Source organism: Mixophyes fleayi, chromosome 5, assembly GCF_038048845.1.
Source record: "Mixophyes fleayi isolate aMixFle1 chromosome 5, aMixFle1.hap1, whole genome shotgun sequence".
In the NCBI taxonomy this organism is placed as follows: Eukaryota; Metazoa; Chordata; class Amphibia; order Anura; family Limnodynastidae; genus Mixophyes; species Mixophyes fleayi.
Window position 1 is genome coordinate 245,946,664 of NC_134406.1, and position 20,803 is coordinate 245,967,466.

The 20,803-nt window shown below is 39.2% G+C and overlaps 1 protein-coding gene across 2 annotated transcripts in view; it reads right to left on the reverse strand.

Moving 5' to 3' along the window:
- CDH17 (cadherin 17) overlaps positions 1 to 20,803 on the reverse strand; it is a 322,180-nt gene that overhangs the window by 235,983 nt on the left and 65,394 nt on the right. The window contains exon 17 of one of the 2 annotated variants that reach the window (XR_012692911.1): positions 19,403 to 19,794. Coding sequence is in view for 1 of the 2 variants with exons in the window: in XM_075213793.1 (XP_075069894.1) it covers positions 19,673 to 19,794 (122 nt within the window). In the remaining variant the exon portion in view is untranslated. Of the gene's footprint in view, positions 1 to 19,193; positions 19,795 to 20,803 lie in introns of those variants that run through there. The other variant, XM_075213793.1, reaches the window with a different exon arrangement.

Consider the following 20,803-nt stretch of genomic DNA (forward strand, 5'->3'; position numbering starts at 1 on the left):
CCCTGTTTGGTATGATTGGTTAATCATCACCTGACTATAATCCTACAAAATCCCTGATCCTACAAAAGTCTACCTAGACGAATTGATGCTGTTTTGAAGGCAAAGGGTGGTCACACCAAATATCGATTTGATTTAGATTTCTTTTTTGTTCATTTTGTTAATTGATAAAAATAAACTATTAAAACTTCTATTTTCGAAAACATTTTGCAATATTATTACCTGTCAGAATTCCAATTATAAGACCACAGAGAGAGCGTAGTGAACAAAGTGTTTTTTTATTAAACACCGGTTACACAGGTTTCAGGATGCAGTATGGTAGGGTAAGGCAGAAATAGCAAAATAACTCAGTAAACAACAGATGCTGAATGTGATGGTCTGCAGGACTTTACCATGAAGTAGTGGAGATGACACACAAGGTGCGATGGTCTGCGAAGCAAGGCACTGAAGGTAACAGACACAGGATGCGATGATCTGCAGGTCTTTACCACGAGGTAGTGGAGACTGCTAGCAACAATCTTTAACAGGTTAGTCCTCTGTAACACTGGAGAGCTGAAAGCAGGTATTGGTGGTAATACTCTGCAGCAGGATAATGCAGAAACACTGGAGAGCAGAAAACAGGTAAAGAGCCATAGACAAGCCAAGTCAGGGGTCACAGGCAGAGTCATAGACAAGACGAGTGAGGGGTCACATTGCAATAAGCCCTTGATGCATTCGGCGATGGCCATTTAACGGAGAAAACTGCTGTTTTCTCCATTTTAATAACTCATCAAAGTTTGATGCATAGACCACTAAATAGAGTACTAGAAGTTAATTAGTGATAATGTAAAGTACCTATTGTGTACAGCATAGATAATGTTATCCACACAAAAGAGTTACAAAATATGTGTTTAAAGGTTATGATCAATATATTGACAATATATAATTTGATGATAGGGACGATGAGAGTGTCCTTTTAAATGAGTGGAAATTTTGCTTTATACTATTTTCTTCACGTTTACTTTTATTGATCTGAGCCAATCATAGATGTATCCAAAGCTAAGGAAGAGTGGTGGTGTTGTGGAGCGGCTAAGTGAGTTACACAATTACCCATTTTGTCACATTCGTTCACACTGACTTACATTAGGATACACAAACTGTAAACCCAGTGTATACCTGTTACATATAATCCACTACCTCAACCTACAATGAATATTTGAAGGCTGATATACAAGAATAAAAAACACTTCCGTGTTCTGATAATCCCCCCACCCCCACCACTTCTGGAACATAAAGTGAAAAAGAAACCCAAAACAAATATATTGGAAAAGAAAACAGTACAAAAATAAAATGTCATGCAAAAATGGAATAGTAAATTATATTACATTGCTTACGGCTGTGCTTCCCTTTAAACATAGGCTTAAAGATATCTTTCATTTATTTTGGAAAGGTTAAGACAGGGGCGAAGGACAAAAAGTCAATTTATGTCTAGATAACGAGACTGAATGCTCCTTTTAATAAACCTCCTTTAAAGAAAGCAGTGTCTTATCTTAGGCAATGCTCATGAGCAGGAATGAAACAATTGTATAAAAAAGCTATATAAAACTGCACGTAAACATAGAGTATGTCCGCTTATGTGCTCTCTCTGCACCAGTAGCATATGTTTCCCTCAGGCGCATCCATATACACTTATACCCAACCTGGTCACAAGAACATTTAACATTTTTTAATAGTGCAAAATACATTTGTTATTATGTTTGGTTTAAATAAAAAAAACTCTAAAATACAACCGGTACAATCTTTCGTATTGTACATAAATGTGAATAGCAAAAAATTAATTCTACAATGCCCTCACAACATTGTATAATATAGGCACGAGCAATGAAGGAACCTTCAGAGGTGAATCCACAATCAGCGAACCAGAAGCTAGTGATGGTGCCCGTCACTATCATCATCAGTCTGTATGTGAATCAGTCCTCTGGCACCCACAAGTGATACGTTTACTGACAGGTGTGTTTGCATTACTGCGCGAGTCTGCCTCAGTTTGCATTTACGCAAACACGTCCTTACTGTCCTCAGAATGTGTTTGCACGCCCTTTTCTCTCCTGTTCCTCCTCTCCAAGCGTAAGGAGATGCTTATGGACATATGCTTTTTTGTGTTGCGTAATGAACGTTAAGCAAATGGATGTAACCCTGACTCAGCGTTAGCCTCAAAGAGTAGAGCCAAGTGAATAAATATGTAATTTGACTGTATAAACAATCACAAAATGTGATCTACATCTGGGGGTAAATGTATGAACCTCCGGATTCTTCAACTCCGGCGAGTTCAGCGTCTTCAGCGCTTAAATTTAAAGCGGCGCTGCCTTGTAAAGGGAAACTTCCCTTTTCAAGGCAGCGCCGCTTTAAATTTAAGCGCTGAAGACGCTGAACTCGCCGGAGTTAAAGAATCCGGAGGTTCATACATTTACCCCCTGGTCTAAGTGAGGGCAGGTTACTGCACCCTGCTGAGGGATCCTTATATGCAGTAGTCTCTACACTCACTGTCTGCAAAAAATAAAAGGGAAGGAAGGAAGGGTTGTACAGAGTCCAAACCGGACCAATGGTAATCTGATAATAAATATATTTGTAATATAAACATCATTTAAGCATTATTCACAAATAAACAAATATATACACATCTTAAACAGTATAGTAAAGAGGAGATATGAGGTCCTTTGGGTGAGGATCCTAAAAGGTGAGGAGTAAAAGTAGGTAATTGAAGGAAATAAGAGAGACGGGAGGAGGACAGGGGGCTGTTAGTAGAAGGTATTTTCGGAATGAGTGTTTGAATAGTGGGTGGGTCTGTTGTCTTCCAATTAAGTGTGATTAGGCATCTCGCCGCTACAAGAACGTGTCCAATCAACTTTTTTGTGTGTTTATCAGGGACTGTGCCTGGGAGATGGTATTAGGAAATATTTATATCAGATGACGTACCTCTTTCCAAAAATGTACTATACTGGGGCAAGTGAACCATATGTGGGCCAGGGTGCCTTCCCCTCCACATCCTCTCCAGCATGAGGTAGAAGCATTAGGACAGATAGCTCAGAGTCTTGTGGGTACTTGGTACCATCTGAATAGGAGTTTGTACAAGTTTTCTTTTAGTTGTGTACAAATGGAGCTTTTAGCAACAGCTTCACAGACTCGGGTCCAATCCTCCTGGCCAAGAACCTCCCCATGTCCTCCTCCCATGTAAGCTTGTGCCTTTCTTTAGTAGGTTGATTATGCTTAATAAAGAGTGAATAGAAGGTTGAAATTAAACCTCTGGAGGGGGACCTACCAAGACAAAAGGATTCGAGCACGGAAGGTTTTTGCATTTTATTGTGTCGGGATAAAAATGGCGAATAGGTAGATATTGGTAAAAAGCTGATGTTGGTATCCCAAAGCGACCTCCGGGAGTAGAGAACTCTGGGAAAGGACATGTTCTGTCTTATGTCGTGTGAATTCACCTCCATTGTTACATAATCCTGAAACTTTGGTAGTAAGTCCTTTAGCCACCATGCACCTTACAGATAATTCCAATCTGGGAACATATAATACATCTTTTATTGGCATTAGTAAATTACTGCCTTTTACATTGGAACATATGAACAGACCATGCCCTATACCTTCCGCAGTGATAGTTGTTCCATCTGCGAGACAGATATGATATATGAACTTGAAATGATTCATATCGTAAACAAGATTGCACCGACATACATCTCCTCACTTGTCTCAAAATATCCCCCTCCGCTCTGCACAAGATCCACGTCTCTCTTCCTCTCTCATCACGTCCTCCCATTCCAGGTTACTGGACTTTATTCGGACTGCACCCACTTTGTGGAATTCCCTCTCTTGCACAGTAAGACTTTCCTCTAGTCTTCAAACCTTCAAGCGTTCTTTGAAAACCCAGCTCTTCAGACAAGCTTATAGTATTCCTCAACTAGCATCTTAATCTCCCTAGGTTACCCTATTACCACCCTCTACACAGCTAACACAAGACAACAACCCTCTGACCAACATTGCTGTGTGACTGATCACACAGCCCACTTAATACTTTTTACCTTTGCATTCTAGCTGGTCTAATGTGCAATATGATGTAGCACATGCTCTTGTTTTTCAAACTCCCATTGTCCCATAGATTGTAAGCTTGCGAGCAGGGCCCTCTTACCTCTCTGTCTGTATGTATTACCCAGTATTGTTTTATTAATGTTTGTTCCCAATTGTAAAGCGTTACGGAATTTGCTGGCGCTATATAAATAAATGTTGATGATGATGATGATGATTAATATCAATTTTACTGAAGAAATCTCTGTTACTTGTCATGTGACTTGCTGCTCCTGAATCTACATACAACTATGTGTCTGATGAGTTACTGTCGCTTTAAAAGTTCCATTCCACTTATTTGTGCATATGTCTGTGAGTGTAGTGTTAAATCTCTGCTTAGACCATTACAAAATTAATTACGCTTTCCAGACTGAGCAGTTTTTCTTTAAATGTGCATTTTTTTTACATCTAAAGCATGCTCTTGTTTCCCTATTATGCAATTGGGTATCACTTTCCATGTTATCCTGTGTAATTTCTTTTCTACTCTGATATACATCCTTGAGTGTGGTTTTCACAAAATCTATTGTGAGTTCTGCTTCAGGCCTTATTTCCAGAGCATTTATCAATGCACTGTATGCGTCAGGTAAACTGCACAGGAGTATGGCTACTATGTGGTTGCATTTTATATCTTCTTTAGATCTAAGCTGTGTTACATTTTCCAGCAATTCATTTATATGCCCTGTGCTACATGAAAAAACAGTCAGTATTTAACTTATGTGCAAAACAGAAAACTAATTTTCACCCCTTGCGTTGTAACATGGTTTTGTCCAGGAGACTGAAATAAGAAACTTCTTAATTTAAGTTCCTTAATGAATCAGGCCCCTTGTGCGGAAAGATGAATTAATTTACTTTGGTTACAAAATTTCCCCTGTATTTGGTCAGGAGAATATATTTCCCCAGTCTATACCGTTTTCGTGAGGGATGTTGCAATATAAATATTCCACATCTATTGTCTTTCTCTTATTGTGATATTCTTTTTCTTGCAAAGTCTATGAATAAACTGGACATTTACATCAAAGGCCTAACATTGTTTATCTAGAGGAAGCTGGATGAAATCCAATTGTATTCAGATGTAGAGAAAATCTTCAGGATTCTCCGATTAAAGGCGTTCTTGCCATTGCAGAAATAAAATAACCCACAAGGACACAATGGACAACTGTAAGGACAGTTTCTGTCTGAGAGTCACATCACTAGTATTAACATGGCAGAAAAAAATTCTGAGCAACTTTTCATCCATGAAGACTGTGGCAATAAGAGATCTGCAGAAAAACACAAAATCGCCATTAATCCAGTAGATAAAGGTAGAGCTGTCAAGATCATGGTTATAGTAACATACAGTGAAGACGGTGCCAGACAGCTTTGAGATAACATATATTACAAACACTAATCCAAGATCCAACCCAGGAATGTAAACAGCATTTCGGGAAAATTATTAATATATTCCTTACAGTCAAAACTGGCAGAGCTCATACAGACGTCAACTGGCACATCTTACATGATCCCCAAAATCTCAATACAGGAAGTTCAGGCAAAGCCGTCATAACATGTATGGACACACTGTAGATAAAATTCTCATCCTCTTGTTAAAAATGCAAACACTTATATACAGTATGAAAAGGTTTACAGTGCATACACATGAAATAATGCACAAAACAGTGTTCTTAATCAAACAAGCCACGTTTCAGCGTGGAAGAGCCCCCCTTTATCAATAACTATACAGTCAAGCACACACAGTATGTATTACCCTTCCAAACTACCAGCGAATTGTTGCTAGACATCCTCAGGTGCCACACATTCCTTTAATTAGTCACCAGCATTGATGACCAAACATAGAAGACCGCTGGGGAATGGACAGTTGGGAGGTATGCAGTTATATTCACTATACTACAGATTTCCAAAACAAACTTCACAACATGGAGGAATAACCACTAAATGCTCTGCTATGGGCAATGGACACAAACACTATATAAGCATGACAAAAATGTTAACATGTTCCCCTAGCCAACAATAGTAAAGTGCAGATATCATCATAAGCAGCAACAGCAGCTATTTATGTAGTGCCACTAATTCCGCAACGCCATATTACCTAAACTATTTTAATCCTTACACACATTTTTTCCATTAGCAAATACAGTTACCTACAGCTCTTGGGTACCTCCATGGTAAATAAAATTAGGCCACACAATGCAAACTTATTCATGGCAGACCTGGATGAAAGATTTCTGAGCACATCACAGCATAAGCCACATAAATACTATTTTATAGGTTAATTCTTTGTGAAATGGACATATGGGGAAGACCAGGTGAGAACATTTCTGAAAGAATTTAATGCCTTCCGTCCAACAATTGAGTACAGATGAAATTTTCTGCAAAGGCTATCTGTACACTACCATAACACTGAGGAATGGTAGAATACTCACCTATGTGTATAAAAGCCCAGGGAAAGGGTCAGCTACTTCCACATCTCAAGCTTCCAGCCTCAACACACTAAGGAAGCATAATATGCAGGCAGACCACCAGATATGTTCTGTTCCAGAAGAACATATTACACATCAGTGTGATCTTTCCAACAAAAAGGCTTCAAGCTGAAAATGAGTAGTCTTCATGAAAACTTGTTACCAGAACTCCGGACTGGGAGGTATATGTAAAATGAGAAAACAGGTACAAACCATACCAGCATGTGCAGAAACTCTGGAAAATATATTTTCTGAAGACCCAATTCTGGCATTTAGGAAAATGCCAAGACCAAAGCTAATAAGAAGAAAACTTCACACAGAACATACAAGCTTCATATTGATAATAATAGTTCACCAGTGATGCAGAAACCCCCAGCAGATCAGGATTCTGCACATTCTGCAATTTTGTGTACTGGATGCCATTTCCAAGTCCGAGGTACATGACTCCAATCACCCAGTTTAGTACTTAGACCGTGCTGAGGATGGTACTCTGGGCCCTTTCCAACAGGAGAAAGACCCCATTCCTCCCTATGCTCCAGAGCCATAGGGCCCCTTAGGGGAATAAGGGTCTTCAGACCCCCCTTTGCTGAAGACAGGAAGGGCCACTTGGCATTCTCGACCCTCAGAACCTAATGGCACCTTTGGGGACAAGTGCTTTCAGGTTGACCTCTGTCGTAAGGCTCAGATGGGCCCCTGTTTCCCATGGAACTCGAATCTTCAGCCCCCACATAAGGAGACACCTCTAATGATGTGGTGAGGATTTTGGCCGATAAGGGTCCAATATTGCGCCTCCCAAAAACATGATAAAAACACAAACACAAAAAAGCATGAAATGCAAAGTGTTTCTAATAAATAAATAATAGTGTAGTGGATGCCATGTAATAAGTGCAGAAATACACATTTAAGTCATATATATGAAACACATAATCAGTAGGAAAATGATTATGTGCCTGTGGGATATCACTTTCTGTTCCCGGTTTACAAAATTTAAATCCTTGAAATTATGGTTCTGAAAGGACATTTCAATAACATCTAAGAAAGGAAAATAAACATCTGAAAAAAAAACCAGTGAAGTTATTTGACTCTAAAAACTGTGACCTGAATAATGACATTGGTTTTCTGAGATATTATCACTGACAGTGCAGTTTGTTTATTTTGTCCAGAAGTCTTTGTTTTTTTTTCTTTTTCCATCTCCTGTTTTTCCCAGAAATTGGTGAACATCACAACCTAATTTGACGTTCTTTGATGTATAGCAGACACAATCATGCCTCATCCTACACATAACTGTATGTATCTATTTTATTACCAGTCTTTTTAACACTTGCACTTTAAGGACGATTATAATTTAGCCTCGCAATGTTTAAAGAACTCGTTTTAGTACTGCCTGATCTGATGAAGAGAAAAAGCTTGTCTTGTAAAACTAATTTCTTCCAAATAAAAAAGTATCACCGAATAATAGAATACTATACTTTGTACATTAACACAATTGGACTAATATGACTATAACTACTTTTTTGCCTACTTGACATAGTAAACTCCACCCAATATTAAATTGTAAGTTTTGGTCAGAGTTATTTAATAATTATACATTTTCACTTGTCATTTCATATATACTAATGCTTCATATTACTAGATATCATTGCCTGTAAAGGACCTAGGGCCTGACTCATTAAGGATCTTAACTCAAGAAACTTCTTATTTCAGTCTCCTGGACAAAACCATGGTACAATGCAAGGGGTGCAAATTAGTATTCGTTTTGCACATAAGTTAAATACTGACTGTTTTTTTCGTGTAGCACACAAATATCAACTTTAAATTTCAGTGTACAAATAAGCTATCAAGTATTTGTGTGCTACATGAAAAAACAGTCAGTATTTAACTTATGTGCAAAACAGAATACTAATTTGCACCCCTTGCATTGTAACATGGTTTTGTCCAGGAAACTGAAATAAGAAGTTTCTTAAGTTAAGATCCTTAATGAATCAGGCCCCTATACTTTAAGGCTACAGTTTCAACATAATGAAGCATGTCTAAAATTAGTTGTACTCAGTCACTGGCCAAATTTTAAAAAATCCAGTCCCAGACAATGAAAATGTATCATAAATGTTCCTGTGTTCTGAGAAGTGTTTTGTTCAAATGCGTTTAATGTGAGCCATAAGCTATGTAGCCGTAAAACAGATGAGAGCTTATAAATAAACAACCCATTTGTAAATATTGTATAGTATCGTCACTCATATTATGATTTAAAATCAATTACATTAAATGGTTTTAGTCACATCAGCTATAAATTTCAATCAGGAGTAATTCCAAGCTTATAACAATGTTTACATGTCTTTCTATCTTGTTTCTAAGATCATGTTAACACTCCTTTGCTTTAATTGAAAGGGCCATAAATGTTTTAGGCCCAGATAATGCATTTAATTTTACATTGTATGTTATATGAGGTTTAGCCCACCGGAGACGTTTATAGAAGCCCACTTTAAAAGTTTGGTTATTGGTTTTGTAAGAATTAGATTGGATCAAATATAGATTTTCATCATTCAAATAAAGGTGGAGACAACATTTAAAGTAAACATGTTATTGAAATTGTATTTATTTTAAAGGTAACTCATGTTTGTATGCAAACAGGGCAAGCAGTATTATGATTGTTTCCCTTGCAGTGTTCTATTTAAAAATGTTGCTTTTTCATTTGTTTTGCATTGTAATTTTGCCAGCAGGTGAGCAAAATGGTGGCTCCCAGTCCTATTACTAATTAGGAATTTTAAGGCACCTGTCCTAGGGCTTGAAATCAGGTTTACCAGCTAAGCAATCATATGTTGATTCCTCTTCCTTCTTAATGAATGAATGAATGTCATAATCCAGTTATGTTCATTTTCTTCTTCATCTCCTGGAAACAAGGTATGAATATTAATGCTGGGGGGAGGGGGTTATTCCAATTTAGCAGTGTAGAGTGACAGCCTGACTGACATTACTGACTTATTCCTCAATAAAGCGGTTGTCTGGAGTATCCGGATGCTAATGAAGCGCAGTAAATAATATACACTCAAGAAAACGTAGGGGTTTATTTACTAAATTGCGGGTTTGAAAAAGTGGAGATGTTGCCTATAGCAACCAATCGGATTCTAGCTTTCATTTATTTAGTACTTTCTACAAAACGACAGCTAGAATCTGATTGGTTGCTATAGGCAACATCTCCACTTTTTGAAACCTGCAGTTTAATAAATCTAGCCCATAGTGTTGAAAATGCACGTTAAGGCACCAAATCAAATATTTAAAATTGATCAATTGCTTTACACTTAATTTACACAACAGGTCAGAAGTTTTAGAATACTCCCATTTTCCAAGTTTTTAAAGAAATTTAAGCAGTTCAAAACCAGTGAATAGCGGTACAACAGTAAGCGGGGAACCGTTAGAGGTTAAAAAAAAAAAAAGCTTAGGTTAACAAAATCTGAAAAATAATGTATGTTTCAAAGTTACCCAAAATTGCCTTTTTCAGGGATTAAATAATGGGTTAGCAACTTACAGCTGTTGTGCAGCAGTGGAAGTACATTAAGCCTTGAAGGTTGCTACAAACAATTCCTACAGGTGTCCCAACTTTTGTTGATTACAAACCCCTATCTGTATAACCCGTATTACTTCCCACAAAGCACTAGGGTTGAGGCCACAGGTAGACTGAGTCGTATTTTGCACTTATGACTGCATTGAAGAGCCAGAATGGGGAAAGGAGGGGGCATGTAAGTGGGTGTGTTGAAGTTAATGTGACTTATGTAGACTGTGGCCCTGATTCATTAAGGAAAGTAAGCCAAAAAATTGAGTAAGTTTTCTCCTTGACATGTTGCACTGCAAGACTGCAAATTAGTTTATCATTTTGCACATAAGTTAAATACTGGCTCTTTTTTCATGTAGCACACAAATGCTTGATAATTTTATTTTTACACTGAAGTTTAAAATTGATCTAGGAGATGCCCTACCCCAACTACAAATCTGCCATCACATTTTAAATTGAGCTCCCCCCCCCTCCAATGCAACATGGTTTTGCCAAGGTGCAAAGTTACTCATTTTTTTGCTTTCTTTCCTTAATGAATTGGGACCTGTGATTCGGATGCACATGCACCTGTCAGGAGACCGAAAACTCCACCACTCTTGTAAGTTACAAATCGATAGTGATGACGATCAGCTTAGATGAGTCCGGCTCAACATACCTGTGTAACATGTGCATTTTTCTGCGGATGCAATTTACCTCTGCATTTTAGTTGTGTCCAAATCTACATGAGCCACACAGTGAGCAATGAATTTATTATTTTCTGAGGTAAGTAAGGTGATCTGGCTTTCGGCCTGAACAGTACATTTATTATACAATATATCAAACATATGCGTTAGGTATTTTTTACATTGTTTCCAAGCATAATGTTTCTTTTTCATGCATCCTAGTTTTAAAGAACAAAAATAAAAACAATAAGTCCACTATTATTAGCAATACTGCTTTGCAATGTTCTGGCAACACACAATAGACGAATAATAACTTCCACATGGAAATCACACAGCTAAACTATTACCTGCTCGGTCAGAGTACCAAAACACACAGGGATCCTTCACATTGCCTTAAGTGGCTAATACGATACAGCACATCCAGCTGAGAATGAGAGTTGTTAAGACATTATGTTCTTTTTACTAATGATAATATATTTAGAACCTTGAAGAAAATTCACCATGGGCTCATCTTCTGTAATTACTGCCCTGAGAATTCATGTTAATTATGTTTACGAAAGCAGCTCTGAATTCCTATCTAGAACATACGCAAAAAAACCATTGATAAGGAAATGCAGTTCGTCTAGACAGTTCTTCCAGACTGTTTCACAAATTGAATACAAGATAAATAAGTCTTGGTATGTGAGGCTGGGTACAGACTTTATTATTATTTTTTATTATTATTTATTATTATTATTATTATTATTGTGTGAATCGAGCGATAAACAACCTTTCAACACGATATTGCATTAGTGTGTACACTGAATCGATGCCCGTTTGCACAACAGGTAACAGTGGATCCAGGACTTGGTGGTACTAAAGTACTAAAAGCTCCACCATGCCCAGCCACTTAATGGTGGCCTGGGCATGTAGTGCACCACAGATAATATCCTTAGATAGATCTATTTTTTACTTAATTAATCCACACTCACATCTCCAGGGATGAGGGAATAGACCTAGTGCTATTCAGGATGTTTCTGGTTAATGCAAGGTTTGCATATCTTATCTGCCCTGATCCCCCTGTGCAGACAGGCCCAGCGGTGGTTGTCACTCTGGCAGGGGGACCCGACACTGTGGGTTTCAATTCTATAGTGCCACCAAACATGACTGGCATAGCCTTGAGCTGGTACTGGTAATTTTGGTTGGACTCCACAAGTAGCTGGATGCACTATGGCTGGTGTGAATTTGGTGGGTGGGGGCCCATTTTGTTTATATATGTTGTGCCCTACAGGCCTCACTATTCTCAGATATAAGTAAAGCTTGCTAGGCATGCATGTTGATAAGTCACTTACTGGGAAACATAAATGAGCATTTCAACCAGATAAAGATCACCTGTTGAGTTAGCCCAAGAGAAGTGTCGGAGAGACCATCATGTTCGCCCCCTTTTCTGGATCTCATCCACGTGCTCCTGTGTGGTGTCATGCACACAGAACATCTAAGGCAGAATATGGAGCACAAATTAACTGGCTTCAAGGGAACAACTACATAAAACACTAAAATGGAGGCTACACTATATTTATACTATTGCATTCTGTAGGTAGCTGAAATGAGAGTCAGGGCAGTGCTGGGATATTGTGTGCCCCCCTGTCCGAAGATGGCTCTTGCACCATGAAGCCCTTTGTGAGCTTCACTGCATATGCTTGGCTCCCCCGTATTCCCGCTCTTGTTCCAATACCTCATATGTGTACTGGGAAACTAAGGGGGCACGTCTCTCACACCGAATAAAATAATTTTGGCACAGATGGATTGTGGGGTACCCCAGTAAGCCCAACACCCTTCTGCCTTGCTTACCATGCTTGTTGGCCCTGGTCACGGCACCGCTCCAATGAATGATGATGACATATTATAAAAATATGATTCTATATGCAACTATGAGGAAAAGAGAGGTGGAGGTGGACCCTAGCAGAACTCTATACAGTTCAATGAATAGAGTTCTGCTTAGACCATTAGAACACACATAAAGCACACATACATTTTACATGCATGGCTAACTTGAAGATGAATTTTCGCTAAGTAAAAGTGTCACACCAGTAGGGCACTGCATTGTTATCCCGCACAACAGTGGGGGGAAATAGGCCAGGGGTGGTTACATTGGAGGGTACCGTCTATCTTACATCACTTCGGGGCAGCTAGAGATCACATGATTAGCTTTCAGTCTTCAAGGACACAAAAATGTTCTGTACACATTGCTGATTGGTGTAGAATTCCAATGAAGCATTTTTAATGATGTCGAAACAAGATTAAATGCTATGCTGTGCTGTATTATTTGAGGTTTTTGCTCTCTAATTGCCACGAGCCACCGTGATACTCGCAACAACTTGGGTGCTCCCTCTGTTTGAGTCCCGGCGGCTTGTCAGACAGCTGGGAGTGTCTTACTGGTTGGCAACAACTGGGACGCTCCTGTCAGATTCACCGCATCCCAGCACTTGAGTAGAATACTAGGGCGCACATGTGGGGACATAATTACTGTATTAATTGCCTCCTGTTGTGAAAATTAGACGCCTCCTGGCCCCAATCTGATTGGCCATCAGCAGTATTTAAGGAAGCGAGAGCTTAGCTTCCCTCACAGTTATAACTCCTATGTCCACATTTGCTGACCTGCTCCACAGTCTCTTGTGATGTATCATAGCCTGTATTCTGACTTATCTCTTGTTGTGACCCTTGGATTAGTATTGGACCTTGCTTATTTTTCTGATTGCCCTGACATTTGCCTGTACTTCGGACTACCCTTTGCTAGCTATCAGGGGAGGGATGGCAAACTTTAGTCCGGGGGGCAAGACTCGACTCAGCAGCCTATTAGGAATCTTTTAAAAGAAAAAAAAATGAAGGTGGCCCAGTGACCCATCCCAAGGTAGCCCACTATGGGACTGGAACAGGCGGCAAATACCCCCCCAGACCCCCAGTCCAGTCTGCCACTGCCAGTTATCAGCCCTGACCAATGGCCTGCGTCAAACCATTCTGTTTGCTTCGGATCCCCCAACCTATTGGACTGCTCCTGGATATTCTGCCGCTTTCCGGTTTCTCCTCCTACATCCTTGCGCTACAGTCTCTGAACATAGGCTCCTACTACTTAAGATTTAAGACCTTGGGGCAACTGAGTACCTGCGAACAAATCAAGCTCTATGGGAAAGGTGGCTGCTATAGGTGAAGACCTCTACCGCCTCTTCTAGTAGTTCATGTTAGAGACACTAGCAGTAATACATTTTGAGGCTGGTCATCTCTGTTTGCAATGGGAAATAGAGAAAATACTCAGGGATGAGATCGGACAGAGCATAGAGGATTCTGAAATGAAATAAAAATCTTGTGACCATGTGACTAGAACTCTTTGATGTTTTGTGTTTAGTTGTCCTTTTAAGAAGATATAGGAGAAAAGGCTTTTATGCAACATGGAATGAAAAAATAATCAATGGCACCTCTATAAGACTTCTGAAGTACATACTGACCAACTCAATATACATGAATTGTGTACAATAAGCTTCAACAAAGACATCATTACTCTTATGAAAAAAAAAAAAACAGGAACATCGTAAGATTAAGAAATATTTCTTAAAGGAAATGGAAAATATCTCAGTAAAGTCCAGTTTAAACATCCCAAGGTTATCCAAAGGGCTGGACAATTTCCAAAGCCATTCTGCCTGTTTCCATCTGTGAGAGGGAAGCAAGTTTACTTTACAGAATGCATCTTCTGGGATAACGATATGGTTATTGTACATTCTGCGTAGTTATTATTGTATGATGTTATCTTATATATAGGTTACACTTTTGTACAGGCTGGAAGTTAATTACTGACACTATCCCTTACATTGAGCACTATCCCTTACATTGAGCAGTTTATCTATATGTGTGCTCATCCAGAGATCTGTGTACACATATAGGTCTATACCCTTTGCCATGTTCATCTTTTATGTTATTTTGTGAAATGAGTTAGTTAGGGAATATAGCATACATTTCTCTATACTCATTGTAAAGAGGCGTGAAAACATAATGTACTGTATCCTTTAGCGTCACATTAGGCCCTCCTCCTCCTGCAGTCATTTTACTTTTCACAGTTCATTATAAAATACTGCTTGTTTCTTTTGTTTGATATAGTATAAGTCATGAAAATTAGAAGACACTTGAACTGCCTTATATTTCATATCACAGTATAAGTACTAACTGTATTTCACTGCATTGCATTTGCAACTTCTTGGTCAAATCATGTATTACTTATGCCTTGTGTATCATTAGACTTCATTTATGATCTTATTCCATAACAGAGCATTTCTTGTATTTGGATCTCTTGTATCTTCATACCCCAGTGTTACACTGGGGTATGAAGAACCCAATGGAGAAAGCAGAGGTCATAAAATATTGAATCAACAGAGGGTACGTGACCAGCTCATAGGGGGGGAGTGATCAGCAAGTTTAACTAGAGCTTGACTAGTTCAACCTTTAACCAGATCCCACTCCCTCTATCTTATCGAAATTGCCTTGCACGCCAGTGTTTGGTTGCTCTCAACTGTCTAGAGCTGAAAGTAGAGCAATGGAGGAAGTTGTGAGGAGTTGTGACTTAGGTTAGTGGGCAGAGCATTCAACAGTGGGGACCACCAGGTTTCTTTTGGATTTGCTGTCAGAAAAATACATGTGTAATACCATGAATGTATACATACGGCCTGTAGATGCTGACTCATGATGCCATATTGCAATTTGCAGGTTTGTTTCATAGACATCCACAGGTTTGGCAGCGATCACCGCCATGGTAGGGGCTGATGTAGACTCCTCATCAACATGAATGTCAAGATCATAATTCTGTTACTGATCTGATTTATGAAGTAGCACATAATTCAAAATCCTCAGCTGAGAGGTAAAAGGAAGAAAAAAATATGGAGGTATGGAGGGCACCATACCTGAACACAATATTATACAATAAAACTATAAAAGAATACAAGATTGCTAACACTTTAGTAGCCCCTACCTTTCCAAAAACGTTCTCAGCTAAAAGTTGACTTATGTCAAGGGACTTTGCTGTGGACACTGTATAGCCATTTACAGGTGACTGGACAGACGTACAAGTAGAGCACCCTACTAGTATTTCCACCCCAGAGGACACCTTGAAAGCTAAAATAATGGGTAATATCCACTATTACTTATTGACCGCATGATTTGTCATGTTCCAGATGACAGCATATCCAAGACTTACATCATTTTGATATGAAAAATAAAGGTGGTACCCTCTAGCTGCTTGGACCCAACACTGTCATTACCTTCGAACTAAGAAAAGTGCAAATGTTTTAGCTTGTCGAAGAGTTGGGCGCATCAGTTATGCCTTGATAAGTACAGATTTGTAGACTCCAGTGGAAAAAACAATATAATGTTTTGCTGTACATGATTATTTAAATGAGATATTGAGGGCAGATAAGTGGCTTTTAGAAAAATCATTCCCAGTTTTAGAGGTGGGCACATGGCATTTTTTCACACCACAAAAGGACCTGGCTTTGTTGTGTGATTGTGTGATTTAATGGGATATGTTTTGCACTTTTCAGTGGCACTTTGGCATAAAAGAGCATTAATAAATGCTCTTTGGACTTAGAACAATGTAATAAAAATCTTCACACACTAAATACATATGTAATAAAGCCACATAGAATAAAGATGAGGTTAAGATGAGCAGTGCTTTAGGATAAAAACATAAAATTTTAAATTAATCAAGGGTATGGAGAAATAGAAGTAGGTTGGACCTTGTTGTGATGTTTACTATGTGCATAACCTGGGGTATCCGCAAGCTTCGCCAACCCATATTTGTTGCAGTTTACATAGTGTCCCTGGACAGCTTATTGGACAAGAACAGCTGTCAGCCAAAATTCTCCACTGCATATGATAGAGTAAGAGGGGGGGGGGGATTTTTCTTCTACTGATATATACAAACATGTATTCATGTACCTTCTAGTTTCCTGGCTGGAGTCACCTCATAATGCTGCCTGATTCCACATACTTTTTGGGACCCTCCACAGGTGATTGTTCTATGTTTGTAGATATATTTTTTAAATATGTTTGTTACTTTTATGTTTGCTTCACAAACCTATGTGCTTTGGTGTAACCAAAGCTGATTTTGTGTTGTTTCTTGGTCGACTCCGTAAATGTCCTCAATGGACTACCCTATGCATTTCACCCACAAAGGCTTTCAGTATGTGTGATGTCATAAGTGAGAGGGGCCTAATTCTTGAGCACATATTAAGACAGACAGGTTTGATGACTGCTCCCAACTTTCAAATATACCTAAAATTTAGCTAACACATAATAAACAACCTGAAAACTGTCCCCATTCTTGAAATGTTCATTGTACAATCTTCTAAACTTGTTTCTTCTTAATATACAGGAAACAGAGCTAAAAAACAAAGTGTAATGAGAAAGGTCCCAGCTGCTTTCTTAATATTTTCCATAGGCCTCATCATTTTAGCAGTTTGTAGCATGTATCTTGGCACGCGGCCTCGAAGCAATCATTTGTTCAGTAAAAGAAAACTATCAGAAGTGTTTTGAAAAAAATTCAGTTTCAGTTCTAACAAATGAGGTGTATGACTGGTGGGAACGTTTTCCACAATGCAGAGATACCACGGTCTACGCAGTTCTATAGTGTCAGAAGATGCGCCTGCAGCTATGTCCTTTCTGTGATGGTCGTCTCCTGAGGAATAGACCCTTTTCATGGCAATCACTGTATGTGTTGTGATCCTATCCTACAGCCAATAACATTACACATATAGGGCCTGATTCATCAAGGGACGCATACTGAGTGCAGTGTGCGTTTGTTTCTGAACACACGTAATTCGGGTCTGCGTAAGGACGGATCTGAAGATACGTGGGGGCAGCATGGTGGCTAAGTGGTTAGAACTTCTGCCTCACAGCGCTGGGGTCATGAGTTCAATTTCTGACCATGGCCTTATCTGTGAGGATCTCCCCGTGTTTGCGTGGATTTCCTCCAGGTGCTCTGGTTTCCTCCCACACTCCAAAAATATACTAGTAGGTTAATTGGCTGCTAACAAATTGACCCTAGTCTGTTTGTCTGTCTGTGTGTGTGTGTTAGGGAATTTAGACTGTAAGCCCCAATGGGGCAGGGACTGATGTGAGTGAGTTCTCTGTACAGCGCTGCGGAATTAGTGGTGCTATATAAATAAATGATGATGATGATAAGTGCGCTAATGAATATGGTTGTAGGTCTGCTCTGCACTACTACACAAAACACTGCAGGATACGTCCAATACCTATGTGAAATATAAATTCTCAAAAAAACGCGCAGAGAAAAAAAAATTGAACTAATGTCAACTGTTAATAATATTTTTCTTTTTTCCTCTATGAGATACGTTTATATTAATGTCTAAAGAACATAAAATAATTTTTTTCAGTTACTACTGATTGCATACACCTGTTATAGCATCAATACACAGCCGTGATCATTATTAAGTGGCACTTAGACTAACCCTGTGGCTAGGGCAGAGTTGACGCTGCTTCATGCGTTCAAGTGTGGCACACCCTTACTGTACATTGATTGTGGCCAAACTCCCCTTCCCCAGCTCGTTCCCTCCCTGAAATCATAAGCTGTAGTAAGTGTCCTTTGTGTTTGAAGATGAATTGAATCTGCATCGTATTGTCTTAATGCATGGGCACACTGGGCAGTTGCCCACGAGCATAGGGGCCCCATAGGCCTGCCAATTGTTCAGTATATTATTCTGGTAGATTTATTCATAAGCTTCAAATCCTCTTTATAAAAATGTTTAGGTGGACTGATCACCTCAGTATTAGCTGTTATCTATACATGCGATCTTGCTGTTGCGAATACATATCTTGACCTTGACGAAAACAACGTACACCTACTAAATGTACATAAGCAAGACAAAATCAACACACATAATTTTTTCAAGCTGTAAAGCTATAATAAAATTCTTCTAATATTCTTAACAGTCCATGACAGTTGCCTCCCCCTGCTACCTACTAAACATAAATAATGAAAGAAATGGGACAGAGCGCAATAAAGTTTGATGGCTATGATGGCTTTGTTTTGGTTCTAGGTAGGGCCCCAGTACACAGCTTTGCCCGGGGGCCTATAATACTGTTAAGACGGCACTGATATGCAGCAGTCACATCTTGGCTCTGGGAGGCTCCTCTCGTGATTGGCTGCCTGTACCTATTTAGTGTAAGTAGTGTTCTTTTCACTGCCCATTATAAATAAGTGTGTCTCTCCCAGTTTCAGAGCCTGCCAGTCTAAAAGCTGCTTCCTCTAAGCTATCTTTCACCCCATTAAATATCTGTAAACCCCACAATCACATTCTACTGACCGGGTTGTACATTTCAATAGTGAGGTTACACAGACAATGACAACAACAAGTTGTTGGTGATTTTTAACAAAAGCAGACATAACACTTTATAAAAGGACTTTTATTTGTAGGTGTCTCTCTTTACAAATTGAACCCTGGCCCCATGCCAATAGTGAACATTTAGGAAAATGGGTCAGGTAGCAGATAACTGCAATATTTTATAATTCATACCAGCCAGCAAGAAATATGCTTTCATTGTCTAATTTTGTTTTAGAAACATGCCGGCTACAAGCTAATTGGCTCCTGAGATATAACAGCTTTTTTTACACAGTTATTTGTGCACCAATTTCCATAAATATGCACCCAGGACTGATTAAACTTTCAAGGTGCAGTGATGGGGAACAGGGTGATGTAAACATCCCACTTTCTTAACCTACACCACAACAATGTTTTATTAATTCAGACGTTATTTTGTTATACCTAAAAAAAAAATACTATCACTGTATAAAAAATTGATTAGAACGACATTTTCAGATGTTCCAGAATTCTAGAATCTTAGGACAATTCCATCACGTTTTCCCGGCATTAAGAACCCAAATTTATTGTTTCTGCAGCGTTTATCGCATCGCCCCCATGTGCTTTGTTTTCCTTCTTTTGTTTCTTCTTTTTCTGGTCGATTGAGATGAAAACAATCGCAATGATTATACCTAAAGAAAAACAATATTGGTTGAAATTTTCGTACAATAAATCATACATGAAATGTGTTGATAAACTGCTCAAACTTGAGAGAGTAAATCTAAATGAAAACAACTGTAAGACATTCTGAATAGCTTAATTGGAGCAAGTAATATGGACCTGCAGCATGAATGCGTCTGACGTTAGGTTAAGGAAAGATGGCGGTGTGTGGGGACAACTGGATGGGTGGATCTGTGTATCTTGCCTGTGATGTAAGCTAGGCACCCTCATGCACCTTGTTTTGCATGTAAAAAACAAAAATGTATTATTAAAATGAGATTCAGTTGGTGGAAGAGGCGCATTTGGGAGTGGGCAAAGCATTTCTATCCCCCATGAGAGAACTCGATTTTTACACATTCTCTGAGGTGACAGAAATATGGTTCTGTCCTTTACTCACAATTGACACCTTTTCAGTGCAATTTCAACCAATGTAATAAAGACAGTCATAATATACCCTCACTCTTAATTCATAGACATAAATGAGGCTGGATCGAGCAGTGTTTTATCGACAAAAGGGAACATTGAAGTTAATTAGGGGGGCTTATTTAAGTGAAAGTGGGCAGTTTAAAAGCCAAGAGAAGATCTTCCTGGCTGCCTAGCAACCAGCTGAGGCATAAGAGAATATGTGAGCAACACTTGCTGCAGAAGGTAGCGTCCTGGCTGCCTAGCAACCAGCTGAGGCATAAGAGAATATGTGAGCAACACTTGCTGCAGAAGGTAGCGTCCTGGCTGCCTAGCAACCAGCCGAGGCATAAGAGACTATGTGAGCAACACTTGCTGCAGAAGGTAGCATCCTGGCTGCCTAGCAACCAGCCGAGGCATAAGAGACTATGTGAGCAACACTTGCTGCAGAAGGTAGCGTCCTGGCTGCCTAGCAACCGGCAGGGTCGAAAAGGGAACAGTGAGCCGACACGAGTAGGGCGCGATTTATAAAATATATGGGGTACAGAATGGTGAGAGGGGGGGCATACGGGGTACAAT